The sequence below is a fragment of the Canis aureus genome, chromosome 30, assembly GCF_053574225.1.
Source record: "Canis aureus isolate CA01 chromosome 30, VMU_Caureus_v.1.0, whole genome shotgun sequence".
Taxonomy (NCBI): Eukaryota; Metazoa; Chordata; class Mammalia; order Carnivora; family Canidae; genus Canis; species Canis aureus.
Genome location: NC_135640.1, coordinates 27,073,203 through 27,087,215, shown reverse-complemented (window position 1 = coordinate 27,087,215; position 14,013 = coordinate 27,073,203). Strand labels below are relative to the sequence as shown.

The 14,013-nt window shown below is 45.5% G+C and overlaps 1 protein-coding gene across 1 annotated transcript in view; it reads left to right on the top strand.

Moving 5' to 3' along the window:
* The first annotated feature begins 948 nt into the window (after positions 1-948).
* The window catches only part of ADAMTS5 (ADAM metallopeptidase with thrombospondin type 1 motif 5), a 47,969-nt gene continuing 34,904 nt past the window's right edge, over positions 949-14,013 (top strand). Inside the window, exons 1-2 of the mRNA XM_077878899.1 lie at positions 949-2,898; positions 13,637-13,769. Of these exons, the coding sequence (XP_077735025.1) occupies positions 1,783-2,898; positions 13,637-13,769 (1,249 nt within the window). The 5' untranslated portion in view covers positions 949-1,782. The remainder of the gene's footprint in view (positions 2,899-13,636; positions 13,770-14,013) is intronic.

Below are 14,013 nucleotides of genomic sequence, written 5' to 3'. Positions count from 1 at the left end.
GGAAGAAGAGAAAGTGTGGGCACAATTTTTTTTTTAATTTTATGACAAAGAAAAAAAGAAAAAGCTCAGTTTTCTGCCACAGTTATTAACTCTTTCTCGCCCTGCCTTCTTAAAGCAAAGCGGAGGAAGTTCCAATGACCCAGGAGCAAAGGGCGCCTTGCGGGCACCGGTGAACGGCGCGCGGGGCCGGGGCAGCCGGGGGCTCGCGCACAGAGGCGCGGAGGGCCCGGGGCGGGGGCGCCCTGCGGGGGCACCGCGCGCTCTCCCGGCCCGGCCCGGCCCCCCTGCTGGTGGCTGCGGGAAGTCAGTCCCCGGAGCCCGAACCCAAAGAGCGTCCCGACGCGAAGGCCAGGGCGTGAGCACCGCGGACACCCGGCCCCCGGGCGGCGGGAGGAGGCGGGAGGAGGCGAGAAGAGCGCGGGCCGAGGGGGGCGCACGGGAAGCCCGAAGCCCCGGGCCGGTGCGCGGAGTCGCCAGGTCCGCGCGCCCCGGGAGCGCACGGGCGCGCGGGGACCGGAGAACTTGGGGCAGGAACTTCCTACCGAGGGAAAGGAAAGCGGGCGAGAAGGAGGCAAGGAGAGGCTAGAAATGTCTCAGTAACTTAAAAAAAAAAAAAAAAAAAAAAACACCAAAACACCCCCTTTCGGGAGATGAGGTAAGCCGGGGTTAGCCAACCCCGATTGGTTGTGAAATAATCAGACAACCCCTGAGCCACTGTGGCTTTAAATGAGGCCAAGGAAATCTGTTTTTCTTACCCCAATACTCCCCCCCCCCCTCCAGTCGCCCTTGCTCCCTCCCCTCGTCCCTCCTTCCACCTCGCCGGGTCCTTCCCGGTCTCCCTTTCCTCGATCACCCCCCTCGCCCGCCCTCCCCCGTCTGATTAGGCGCGGACCGGGAAGGGTGGGAGGGGTGGGGGAAGCTCTCCCTTTAAGAGGCAGCTTGCAGTGACGAATTGTTGAAATTGCCATTGCAGGATGGCATGCCGCTATAAATTCATTGTTCCACCTCCTCGCATCTTCACAGCGCTCGCGCTGCTCTCGGCGCTCGCAGCGGCCGACTGGGGATGACGGCGGCAGGAAGACGCTGCATCCGAAGGGACCCGGACGCGCCGCTCCACTGGCTCCCCGCAGGCCGCCTCTTGCGCTTTTTCCTTTAATTTTTATGGCTTTCCCCCCTCTCTTTCCTTTCCTCCTCCTGGTGCTCGTAGAGTCAAGGAAACCCACAAAATAAGAAAGGGAGCGGGCTCCGGAGCTTGGACCCCCGCTGCCGGCGGGTGCAGAGCAGCAGGGGGCGGGAGGCAGCGCGCACCAGTTGCCCGCCGGGTGCGCGGCACCAGCCTTACTTTTTTCTTCGTGCGGCGCTAGCGGCTGCATTTGGGGTTGGATTGGTTGTTGTTCTTGTCCCCCACCCCCTGACCCCCACCACCACCACCACCACCACCACCACCACCACCTTCCTCATACTTGCGGAAGCCCCCAGAGCCCGGCTTTTCTTGTCTTAAATTTTTCCCCCCCTCTTCTCGGAGCACCAATCCCAACATTTTGCAAAGCAACAAAGAAAAGTTCGCACGCTGGCACTGAGGCCCGGGACAGGCTGGCGCTGCCGCCGGGTCCCCGTCCTTCCGACACTTGACTCGACCCTGCAAGCCAGTGCGTGTGTGTGTGTGCGTGTGTGTGTGTGTGTGTGTGCGCGCCCCCACCTCCCGCCCCGGTGACTTCCAGAGCGAGTAACAGATACCCATCAAGTCCCCGTGGCGCGGCCCCTCCCCGCGGGCAGCGCACTATGCTGCTCGGGTGGGCGTCCCTGCTGCTGGGCGCGCTCCGCCTGCCCCCGGTCGCGGCCGGCCCCGCCGCGGCACCTGCCCAGGATAAAGCCGGGCAGCCTTGGGCTGCAGCAGCGGCCGCCCAGCCCCGCCGGCGGCAGGGGGAGGAGGCGCGGGAGCCGGCCGAGCCTCCGGGCCACCCGCACCCCCTGGCGCCGCAGCGCAGGAGCAGCGGGCTGGTGCAGAACGTCGACCAGATCTACGCGGGCGGCGGCAAGGTGGGCTACCTCGTCTACGCGGGCGGCCGGAGGTTCCTCCTGGACCTGGAGCGAGATGGCTCGGTGGGCGCCGCTGGCTCTGCGCCTGCAGGACGCGGCCCGGGTGCGCCCCGGCGCCACCGGGACCACTGCTTCTACCGCGGCACGGTGGACGGCAGCCCCCGCTCGCTGGCCGTCTTGGACCTCTGCGGTGGGCTCGACGGCTTCTTCGCCGTGAGGCACGCGCGCTACACCCTAAAGCCGCTGCTGCGCGGGCCGTGGGCCGGGGCCGGGGCCGGGGCCGAGGCCGAGCGAGTGTACGGGGACGGGTCCCCGCGCATCCTGCACGTCTACACCCGCGAGGGCTTCAGCTTCGAGGCCCTGCCGCCGCGCACCAGCTGCGAGACTCCCGCGTCCCCGCCGGGGCCTCGCGAGCGCCCCCCCGCGCACAGCAGCCCGGACCCACGCTGGTCGCCGGCCCCGCGGTTCCCGGCCCCGCCGGCGGCCTCCCCGGACGGGGGCCGGGGACCCCAGACGTGGTGGCGGCGGCGGCGCCGCTCCATCTCCCGGGCCCGCCAGGTGGAGCTTCTCCTGGTGGCAGACGCGTCCATGGCGCGGATGTATGGCCGGGGCCTGCAGCACTACCTGCTGACCCTGGCCTCCATCGCCAACAGGCTGTACAGCCACGCCAGCATCGAGAACCACATCCGCCTGGCCGTGGTGAAGGTGGTGGTGCTGGGTGACAAGGACAAGAGCCTGGAGGTGAGCAAGAACGCGGCCACCACTCTCAAGAACTTTTGCAAGTGGCAGCATCAGCACAACCAGCTGGGGGATGACCACGAGGAGCACTACGACGCGGCCATCCTGTTTACGAGAGAGGTAAGTGCAGCCTGCGGGGCGGCCCGGGCGAGCGAGCGAGCGAGCGCTGGTGGAGGGAGGCAGGTAGGTCGAGGTTCGGGCCCCCTGAAGGCCTTGCTGCTCCCACACACCTGCTGTCACCAGGGATTACTGCTCCTTGCGGGGAAACCCAGCCAGCCCTCAGCGCAGCTCCTGTAGTCAGTTCCTGGCCCCAAATGACTAGACCTTCCTTGAGTTTCTATCCATCAGGCAGGATACTGAGACCTGGAGTCCTGGATGCATAAATAGGATTAGAAGGGGGCTAGAATGCTTGGGGGAAATGTGCGTAGCTAAATGGGAAGAGGGGGAAAGCAAGTGTGTCTTCTGAATGGGGAATCTTTCTTCTTGACATTTGAGACGAATGTCACTTTTTATCCACGCCCTTCCTTTGTCAAGGATCCATACCTTCTTACTTGAGCCAATTCTGTGACAGAAGTTGAGGAAGGACTTTCCAAAGGAAAAAAAATCCAAAGATTTTTTCCGATCTGGCTCCTTAATGGAGTTCTTACATGTTCACCTTGTGGAATCAATCTCGGTTTCCAGAGAAGGACGGAGTTCAGGAGGGCAGGGAGGATACAGAAACCTAACCTCGTCAGGTGCCTTTGCAACTCCTTTGCCTAGTCTTCCAGTCACCCAAGCAGCGCCTGTCCCTCCGGAACTGCCAGCGAAGGGTCACAACCAGATTGCGTGTTTGGGTTTCAGAGGAATATGTTTCTGAAGCCCCAGTGTGGAAAGATCTGGGCAAAGAGTCAAGACATGAGGAAGGAATGTTTGCCCAGGATTTCCCTCTTTTAAGAAAGATGGTTACAGGAAGGGAAAGAAACTGATCTTCACAGGCCCAGAGGTTCTGGGAAGAACACGGTATCTGTCTGCCCAGTCATTCCCTCACCACGTTGAGCGTACTCAGACCCAGAGTCTGGGCTGGTTTGTCAGTCTGGCTTGTTCAGAGCTCTGAAACCCACCTCGTGACTCGCCTCTGATTGGCAGCTTGAAGTCATGCCTCTCAGATGCCTGGTAAGAACTCCCTTCTAAACCTCATTCTTTAAATGTTTGGGATCCATCCAGGGTAGCTGAAGGATTTGAAATTTTGAAATATCATGCAAAAGCATGGTACGAATCGGAGCAACCAGAGCTAGGATAGCAAATGCACTGATGGCTTGCAGAAAGCTTCAGAATCCTGCAGCTCTACTACCTAATTCCCTGTTTTTACTAAGACACCCCTGGTATAAAGGAAGAGTGTTGATAAATTTGGAATGGAGAAACACTTGTGGTCCGTGGGGTAGACATAAATGAAAACCACATGTAAACAAAGGTGCCAGAGGGCAACCGTTTAGGAAGAACCTGGCAGCACATGATGCTATGCACAATGGAAAATCTTTCTTCTCATTAAGTGATCTAAAAACCATCCTTTAATTTCTCCGCGCTACATTAATCTTTGAAACGGAAGGGCATTCATTTTGTAGCCTTCCATATGAAGTGAAGTTCTCCTGTAAAACTAGCCCTGTCTTATTTGGTTTCCAAGTTTTTTTTTTTTTTTTTGGTAAGCAGTTTTCCACGTCTGGATTTCTTGCTTTGCTTCATCACAAGAAGCTGCCAAGAAGAAGGCTTCAGAGAGTTTGTGGAAGGAAGTTCTCTAAAGACAGAGGAAAAAAATACTTTTGTAGGCACACTACTCCAAAGAGTAGGTCATTTTAATAGTTCACTTTCATTTTTGAATACAGATGCACATTTTTTAATACAAATGCACATTCTATAACTTTTAAGACCAACACAAATTAATAGAAGACCCCATTCCTCCCCACCTCCTGCCCCATCATTTTCCTAACTGCTTCCCAGAAAAAAAGGAAAAGCTAGTCAGTGGTTCTGAATGATCTACCGCTTTTTCTGGGTGTTTGTTTTATCTGGGTAGCTAACAATTCCTATTTTCCAAGCTCTGAAACATATCAGTACATTTTAAGTAGATAAAAGCAAGGAAGAAAGAAATTAGCCTATCTTAATGTTAATAAGTATTATAATAACATACATTTTCCAAACTAGTCTGCACATGGAAAATATTTTACACGGGCCCTCCCTGGCCTCCCTGCCAAGCAGAAGCATACTTTTGGTAAAGCAAATCTCATTTAGCTTGCGGTTGGTCCTCTGGTATATACATCTAACTTGAGGGGAACCAAATATTTGAAAAAGCATGTGTATTGTGAATATATATACTCAATGTAAAAGAATGTTGTTGATTAGGGGGCTGAGAAAATTATTACAAAACCCTTAGTGGCATCCATTAAGAGTGCTTCAAAATGTCAAGTTAAGCTCCATCTAATACTTCAGAATGTGGAAAATAAGAGGACTAGAGCAGAAATCATCTGAGCTCTTCTACCAGAGAAATCAGATATCTTAAGACCTAAGAAAAACGTTCATGGCTACATTTTTTTTTTTTTTTTTTTCAATGAGAAATACCCTGAGTTGGCACCAGGGTCCTACTTTTACAACTCTGTTTTGAATGTAAGAAGTAACGTTGCTTAGCAGCCAGACGCCAAGCCATCAAATCCATGTTTTGATGGGCTCTGAGCACTGTTCAAATTTTGTGTCCAGATGTCTTCTCTTAAATTGCTTGTTTTTCGGGCATGAAGCAAATGTGTGAGGATATGTTTTCCACCCCTGTTTACTAGCCTAGGCCACCTTGAACGTTGCGTCTGGGAGTGCTAGTAATTCTTTTATCAAACTGACACACTTTACAGTACCCCGGTACTCTAATTAGAGAAACTTAGCACCAGTCAATTTTCTGGCATAGGAGCCGTTTTCATTCTGGAATAGCACTCATGCTGGAATTCACACCACTTCTGCCATCAAACAGTAGAAATCTGATCTCCCCAGGATTTAATTTTGCTTTCCAGAATCCTTTCCTTGTCCCTGGCTTCCTCTTTTATTTTAAAATAGGTTCTTTAAAGACAAACTCTTAAACCCACTTTGGAGACCACGGAGCCTTTTTTTAGAAACCATATCCTTACCTGCCGGATGACAAAATCGGAGGTTGTTTAACCCCCCCTCATCCCAAACTTCACATGGATCAAAAGTACTGGATTAAAAATGAACCAGCTACAGACTCTGTAACATACAAGGCCCATTCACCTACATTAATATGATTGTGCCAGTTAATTGGCAATCGTCTCTCAGCTAACACCTCTCTTTTATGTTTTGCCTTGCAGTGCTGGGGAAGGACCCCACAGAGAGCATTCCTCCTCTACCAGCCAGTCCCTTGTTAGGTTGTGACAATAGGGAGCCCTGTGGGGAAACCAGAAGCTAGGAGGAAGCAGCAGCAAGTACTGTCTCTTATTTGCTTGCTGACTGGATTGACTAATCCCATTGCATATTTGAGTTCAAATCCCTTTTAAAGTCTGAAGTGAACTCTTAGCCAGGATTCCTAGCCTATAGATTAATCCCAATCAATAAAAATCTAAATAACTCAGAAATGGGAAGACTGGGAACAGATTAAACAGCTCTAGTTGACATTTTAAAAACAATGTAAATTGCAAATTGCTAAGAGAATAGATCTTAAAGGTTCTCATCACAAGAAAAGAAATTCTAACTATGCATATATTAACTAGACTTATTGTGGTGATCATTTCACAACATAGACATATATCAAATCGTGTTGTACACCTAAAACTAATATAACAAGTCGATTATATCTCAATGGATAAATAAATAAATAAAGTGAAGGATATTCTGAAAAAAATCTAATGTCGATTAGAGACAACACAGCACAACACTCAGGACTATGTCATTCTCTCTCTCATTCTGAACACCTTCTATGTGGGAGGCACTCATTTGTGCAGCTGAAGGCAGCAAGATGGAATATACCTTCTCCCTGCCCACCTGGGCTTATCACCAGGAGAAAGAAAGCAGATGCAGACATAAATACCTCTACCGTTAGGAAAACTTGAGTAAATGTTGTGGCCGAGTTAGAAACAAAGTCTCTGAAAAGAGACTGGAAGAGTAATCAATTCTGCCTATGGAACTTTATATAGGTTTCACTACAGATGTACAATTGAATCAGCACTCAAAGCATGGATAGATTTATTTGGATTCAGGCAGGTCTTACTGAGCATTTCTTTTGTACAACCCATAATCATAAACCATTTTACAATTAATCCTTTCGATAATATGCAACCATACTATCATTGTAATTGGACAAAGACATTCATGAAAAGAGGTAGTTTCCTAAGAGTAATAACTGACAAATGGCAGAGACAGATAGTCCTGTCTAGTACTCTCTTAACAAAATACTGTAACTAATTTATTCAATCAATATGTTTCTAATAAGCAGAGAGGGATTCAGAAATTTGAGATGTGACCCCTTTCCTAAGAATCTGTTCCAGGAAACAGGTAAGGAAATGGATAATTCTTGTATAGCATGATTTTTATGATACGTGTGATCATTAGATATCATGCAAGTACATTAGAAGGTTGCCTAAACCATCTGAGCTCAATTTGGAAGAAGGTCTAGAAGTTAGCCACATCCATGAGGAGGAGATAGGCATTGCAGACTTGCCCAGCTATCCTGTGCAGTGGCCCAGGGGCACCATGTGAAATGTAGGTGGTTAGAAGTGATATTATCGACAATATGAGGGCAGAAGGGTAACAGAATATAGTCTAGAGAAGATGTTAACAACTAGCTCATAGAAGAAACTGTATGTCATGTGAGAGAGAGAGAGAGAGAGAGAGATCTCAAGTTCTTTTCTTCTAAGGAGGCTAATCCTATTGGATCAGGACCCCACCCTTATGATCTCATTTAACCTTAATTACCTTCTTAAGGGCCCTGCCTCTAAATATAGTCACATTGGGAATTAAGGCTTCAGCATATGAATTTGAGTTTTGGTAGGAAGACACAGGTTAGGCCAAAGCACCTCACTTAAGAGTTTAAAATATAAATCCAGCGGGAATCTGTGGAAAGAAAACAGTAGTGACCAGAAGCGTATTCTGGAATGAGCCTTCCAACATGAGTAATTGAACTCAACCCCGGGGGATAGCCTTTGCAGGCTATTTCAGTAACCTGGAGGAGACTTGAGATGTTCAAAATTTAAACACTGAACTAGAAATTGAGAAGTAGAGTTCAAATCAAGAAATTTTAAAATGAAGTGGAGGTGAATTAATTAAGCCTTTCCAGCAGAAGGAATGGGCTAAGGTTTGGTAACAAAGTATTGATAAGATACACAAATAGTGGACAAGAGGGGACATAACAGTGCAGAGGAGGCTGACAGGAAGCCTGGTTTGCATTGGGCAAGATTGAATGCATTGTGCAGGCTAATCAGATCTGGGCTCTAGAAGGTAATTGACTACAGCATACAGGCAGGAGAGTTATGGGAGACAAAGGGACTGGTTAGAGCCTTGGATGATGATGCAGGCAGGAAGGAATAATGGAAGGAAATGAGGAGTAGCCCGTTACCTGAGACATCTGGCTGATGGAATCCATGACTTACAGTGGCCAGTCAGATGCAGTCTCTCTCAGGAGAGAGAGAGAGAGAGAGAGGTGCAAGAAAAAGATGTCCAGGTTTCTTATCCAGTACTTCCATTTCCTTCTTTTCTGGAATATATTTCTCAGGGCATTTTGTAAATTCAGTATGCTTCTAAATTACTGAGTTTTACCAAACACACTGTAAAGATAAAGATCATGCCATAGTGTTTGTCTCAGGAAAGGAATTTACTTGACCAGGCACAGATTATAAATATAAAAGACAACAGTGGTGTCCAGAAAAACACATGTGATGATTTACCAGTACCATGGTGAAGGTGATTCAAGAATTGGGGTGTTCAGATATAGGTTTGAATTTTGACTTCACCAGTCTCAAGTTTGCAACTTTGGATACTTACCGCCCCGAGCTTTAGTTTTTTCCACCTATAAATTGGAGTGTTTTCATTTAATACCATCACAGGTATAGTTGGAAAGATGTAGAGATCACCTGGTCCAAATTCCTTATGTTAATGATGAGGCAAATTTGTCTCAAAGCATATAAACAACTTATGTAATGACTCTCACTAATAGCATTAGAATTAAAAAGTGATCTGCTTTGTATTTACTGTGTCTGATTAGCTTCCATTCCTGATCACCAAAATGACTGTTTCAAGCATCTCCTCCCCACTCAATCCTTAACTTGCTGCCTCCCTCTTCCCCTTTTTTATGTTTACAGACAAAATGTCCCATCTTGGAACTCGGGGCCCAGATGGTCTTTCCAGCTTCCCCTGATTGCCTTCCACACAACAAATCCTATATTCTCCAGTCATGGCAAATTTCCTGTCTTTCCCCAAAATAGAACTTGCCTTTTACCATTCCGTGATGTATTGGCCAGGCTTTCCTAGTTAGGACACCATTCCTGTAAGACCATCAGACTTCTAATCATCCCTCAATATCTAGTTACCTCCTTGGAGACCCTTTTATTGATTCACTCAAGGAGACTTTGTCCGTTCCTCTTCTGCATTCCCTCAAAAATCTGTGCAAAATAGCATGTCGTAATCTGCTTCCCTCTTGGCATATCTGTTTTGCTCACTAGATCATGATGTTTCTTAAGGTCAAGGTCAGATCTTATTTATTTTTCACAGTGTCAGCACTTAGTATAGCATCAGCAGATTGTGGGCGCACAGTCATTGTTTTAGGAATAAACGAACCTGGATCCCTTGGTCCCTAAATCAGCTGGACTCTGTATGTTTGATATTACCTAGTTTTATCCAGAAGCACAGATAGGGATTGTATAACATGGGCAATTATAATGGTCAGACTAACAGGCATGATTAATACAGTTTCTCTTAGGATCTAAATCAAGAGCTCTATTATTGGGGATTGCTATAAAGGTAGCCAGAAAGGCAGATGACACCTCAAGAATTGAATGCATAGGATAAATATGAAGTATGGTATGTAAGTGCATGTTTGTATAATACATATGATTAAAATATGTACCACAACAAAATAATTCTTCTATCGCTAATCCCTCTTCATAAAAATTGGGAAGAGAGACAGACATCGAAGGCTAGTTTAACCTTCTTCTGTGCCCTTCTCTTGAGCTCCATGCTTGCCCTTATGAGGTGGTGATGCCAATAGAAACAGAAGTTGCTGTTATTTAATTTCACATTCCACCATACAAGGTATTCTTGGTTAATTTGAACTGCCATTGCTGCAACTGTGATGATTTTTGCTCTTCTCACCTTGTGTTTCTTTTGGCTCCTTCCCTCAGCATATTTATGCTGCTTGAAAGACCAACCTCCCAGTCAAAGCGAGAAATCCTACAGCTCCCATTACTCATTTCACTTTGCATATTCTTATGTCTGCTTGGTTCATTTTCCCCACCCAGTGCTCACCACCGGGATTTGCTAAATTGTACTATCTTCTGGGCATCTACTTCTCAAGTAGATGTTGTTGTTCCCTGCCTCCTACTCCATCCACACGAATAGATGTGGGTGCTACTACTCCTTCTAAATTCCATGACAAATCAGATATTGACATATTCGTAATCCTCTAAATGGCCACACTTGATGAATGGTCTCATGTCAATGACCTCCTTGTCAAGTCTTGTTGACTGTCTCAGCTCTATTTTTGAGTTAGATACAATGTCCCAGCCATATCTCCTGGCCAACACCACAAGCCCACCTGTTAAGTCTCTGCATACTTTTGCAATCCTCCCATTACTAAATCTTCCTTTGCATTGCTATCTACACCATAGTGATAAGATTTTGATCTTGCATGAAAAGAACCATCTTTGACATAAGAAGATATAACTTACTTTCAGATTTTAAATTGACCAAGCAGAAGAAGTTTTGTCAGCACTTGTAATTTATTTTATTTTATTTAGCACTTGTAATTTAATTACCTTTTACGTAGGTAGCATATGTAATGCACACTTTTTTAGTCTCTCTACCTCCAAACCCATAAGATGGTTGGATGGTTGGATGGATGGATGGATGGATGGATAATAGATAGATTAGATAGACAGATGCCATTGCCCCTATAGTATCCTTACTCCTGTTCTGAATTTAAAAAAAAAACAAAAAAAAAACAAAAAACAAAAAACAAAAAAACCTACAAACTTCAAATAAGGCTTGCACCTGTAAATGTTGTTATAAATCTCCACCAGCAAATAGATATGAGTGTGATAGCCTGTATTCTTAATAATTTGATGCACAAGACTTAATACATTGAAATGAACATTGGATCACAAAGAAATACAGACATGCACTGTAAATCTTGAGGATTCAAAGAAATACAGACATGCACTGTAAATCTTGAGGATTCAACAATAACGGTGTTGCTAAGGTTTGAAATTGTGTGAATGGAATTGAGAGGTTGCCAGTTTACATAATTACAGTTACAAAAATATATAGAGTATGGCCATGTCGTCAAGGGGTTTAATCAGTGTGGTTAAAAAAATAACAACTGCTTCTGTTCATAATTTTGTCACATGCACACATTTCTATGGCAAAGGGCCAAATGCATTTAATGCAATTCAAGGATAACAAGGAGAATTGATAGCCTCTAATGAGCAATTGCTACCAGCAAACAGAGAGATATTAAGTAAGAATCCAGTTTAAACGCTATTCAGAACAGGAGGGTCATTTCCATTCACTGTGGCTCTTCATCTGAGCTTATTAATGACATATGGAGTAAGAAGGGAAACAATTCTTGCATTTTATTATTTGAGGATAACAAACCCCAAATTGTGAAAATAAACATAAATCTTCTTTTTAAAAAATGTGTGCAGAAATAACCTATGGTGTCTAGCAATGACAACTGAGTCTTTCGTCTTAACGTTACTGAAATGATTGGAGAAAAGCTGGATTAAAAATGTATTGTACTATATTATTATCTCAAAGACTGATTATTATGCAAAAGTGTGTTCCAATTTCAATTTTAAAAACTACTAATTTGTTCTCAACAGCTGTAATTTGAGATCCCACGGGATGACATATGAGGATACACAGGAAACTTGGGGAGGCTATTGCTGGTTTGGTGACTTGATTCACCAAGGCTACTTGGCCGAGATTTCCACTGTCTGAAGCTGTAATAACATGGTGGCAGCAATGTAATTCATCACAGCTGGGATCTCATAATATATGGAATACAATAAGGACCTGAAAATGTACTAGAGAGAAGATCATAGGGTTATCTCTTTTAATATTTTTTGCGTTGGGTGGATTTTTTTGCAGCAACACAGGGAAGAATTAGAAGAGTTGACATTGACTAGGTGACATTGGTTATGTAGTCATAACATCTTGTGCTGACTTCCAGGAATCTGTTGAGATCTTGCTAGCATTTGGCATATTGAAGATGCGCGAGGTCTGTATTGCATCTAACTGTGTTACAATTTACCTCGATTAAGTAAATCAATTAAGTACAATTTACCTCAATTCTTTGAGTTTGTAGCCTAAGCCAGACATTGTGGTCATTGGGGACACAAAGATGGTAGCTATCATCACAACCGGTAAATCGTCATCTTTCATAATAATTGATTTTTTTAAAGAATTTATTTATTTATTTGAGAGAGTGAGAACAAGTGAGGAGAGAGACAGAGAGAGGGAGGGAGGGGCCAACACCCCTCTGAGCAGGGAGCCTGACATGGGGTTCAATCTCAGGACCTTGGGATCACGACCTGAGCTGAGGGCAGATGCTTAACTGAATGAGCCACCCAGGTATCCAATAATTGATGTTTTTTTAAAAAATCCTTTCCTTCTATAATTATTTACTTATGGCTTACTAAGATACTGTCTTGCTTTTTTGGATGCAAACGAACACAATGATAATTAATTGTCATTGAAAACAGTAGTCAAGTGCAAGAAGTTTTAGTGCCTTTCAATACTCAAGTAGCGTATAGGGGAAAGCTTATCATCACAAATCTATCATGTCAGAAAATCTGGGTTATATCTTCTCTTTATAATTCATAACTTAAAATCGTCTTGTGATCTCTCCTTCATCCAAATCAATCATTTTTTAATGATCGTTTTAAGAATGTGTGATCATGTTTTTCGTTGAGAATCTCTTAAGAGCCATACAACTTCTCACCAGAAAAAAAATGCATACACTCACTTACATAAGCACAACATATTACATATATTTTCTGCGCGTTGATCAGATGAAGAAATCTATCTGCATGAGGTCTACATCTTCAATCTGCATAAAATGCTAGGAGTTAAAGTGCATACATTTTTGAAGACACAACCTATGAAATTACAGCTCTATTTGGAAATTAAGAGATGATCTTTCAAGGAATTACGCTTTTGGATTACAACGGAGTTTCCCATTCCAATTACTGATACACTAATATTTTGTCACTAATAAGTGGTTGCAGTTTGCTCCTGTGATGGAAAATAAATTATTAGGCCAGGCTTCTGATAAATTTAGCATGAATTTAGGCCAGGATATTAGGGCTTCAGTAAGCCTGACTAGATGTGAAAGTGATCCCTGACATATGTGCCTGCACATATGCGGTACCGCTTTCGGAAAGCTGTGGCTGCTGTTTTAAGGGACAAGCCAAAATCATAGGACATCTTCTGTGCCTCCGGGGCCCAGAGAAGTGTAGAAGAACCGATGCCATTAGTTTGTCTTTGGTGCATTTCAAGAGCTGAACAGGTGCTACCATAGACATATCCCACCCTTGCTGTTTGGAGTGAGCAAGTGGCTCTACAAGGTGGCTCCTTCTGGATGTGAATTGATTTTAACGATTTCTTTCTTTCTCCTGGGCAGGATTTATGTGGGCATCATTCATGTGACACCCTGGGAATGGCAGACGTCGGGACCATATGTTCTCCGGAGCGCAGCTGTGCTGTGATTGAAGATGATGGCCTCCATGCAGCTTTCACCGTGGCTCATGAAATTGGTATGCAGCGCCTTTTCCCTTCCCTCGCCAAATCAAACACTCGTAACAGCTGCAACGGGAACCCAAATACTTGGCAATTAATTCCAGATTTCTCCAGGTTCAGATGGACTGTTGGGGATTAAATTTGTTTATATTTGCACTTTTAGGGTTAACTAGTTGGGGGGGAGGAAGGCAAAGTCAGGCACACGGTAGATGTTTCCTTTCTGACAGTGTCATTTAGAAGTTTAAAAGAAAATTGCTACTG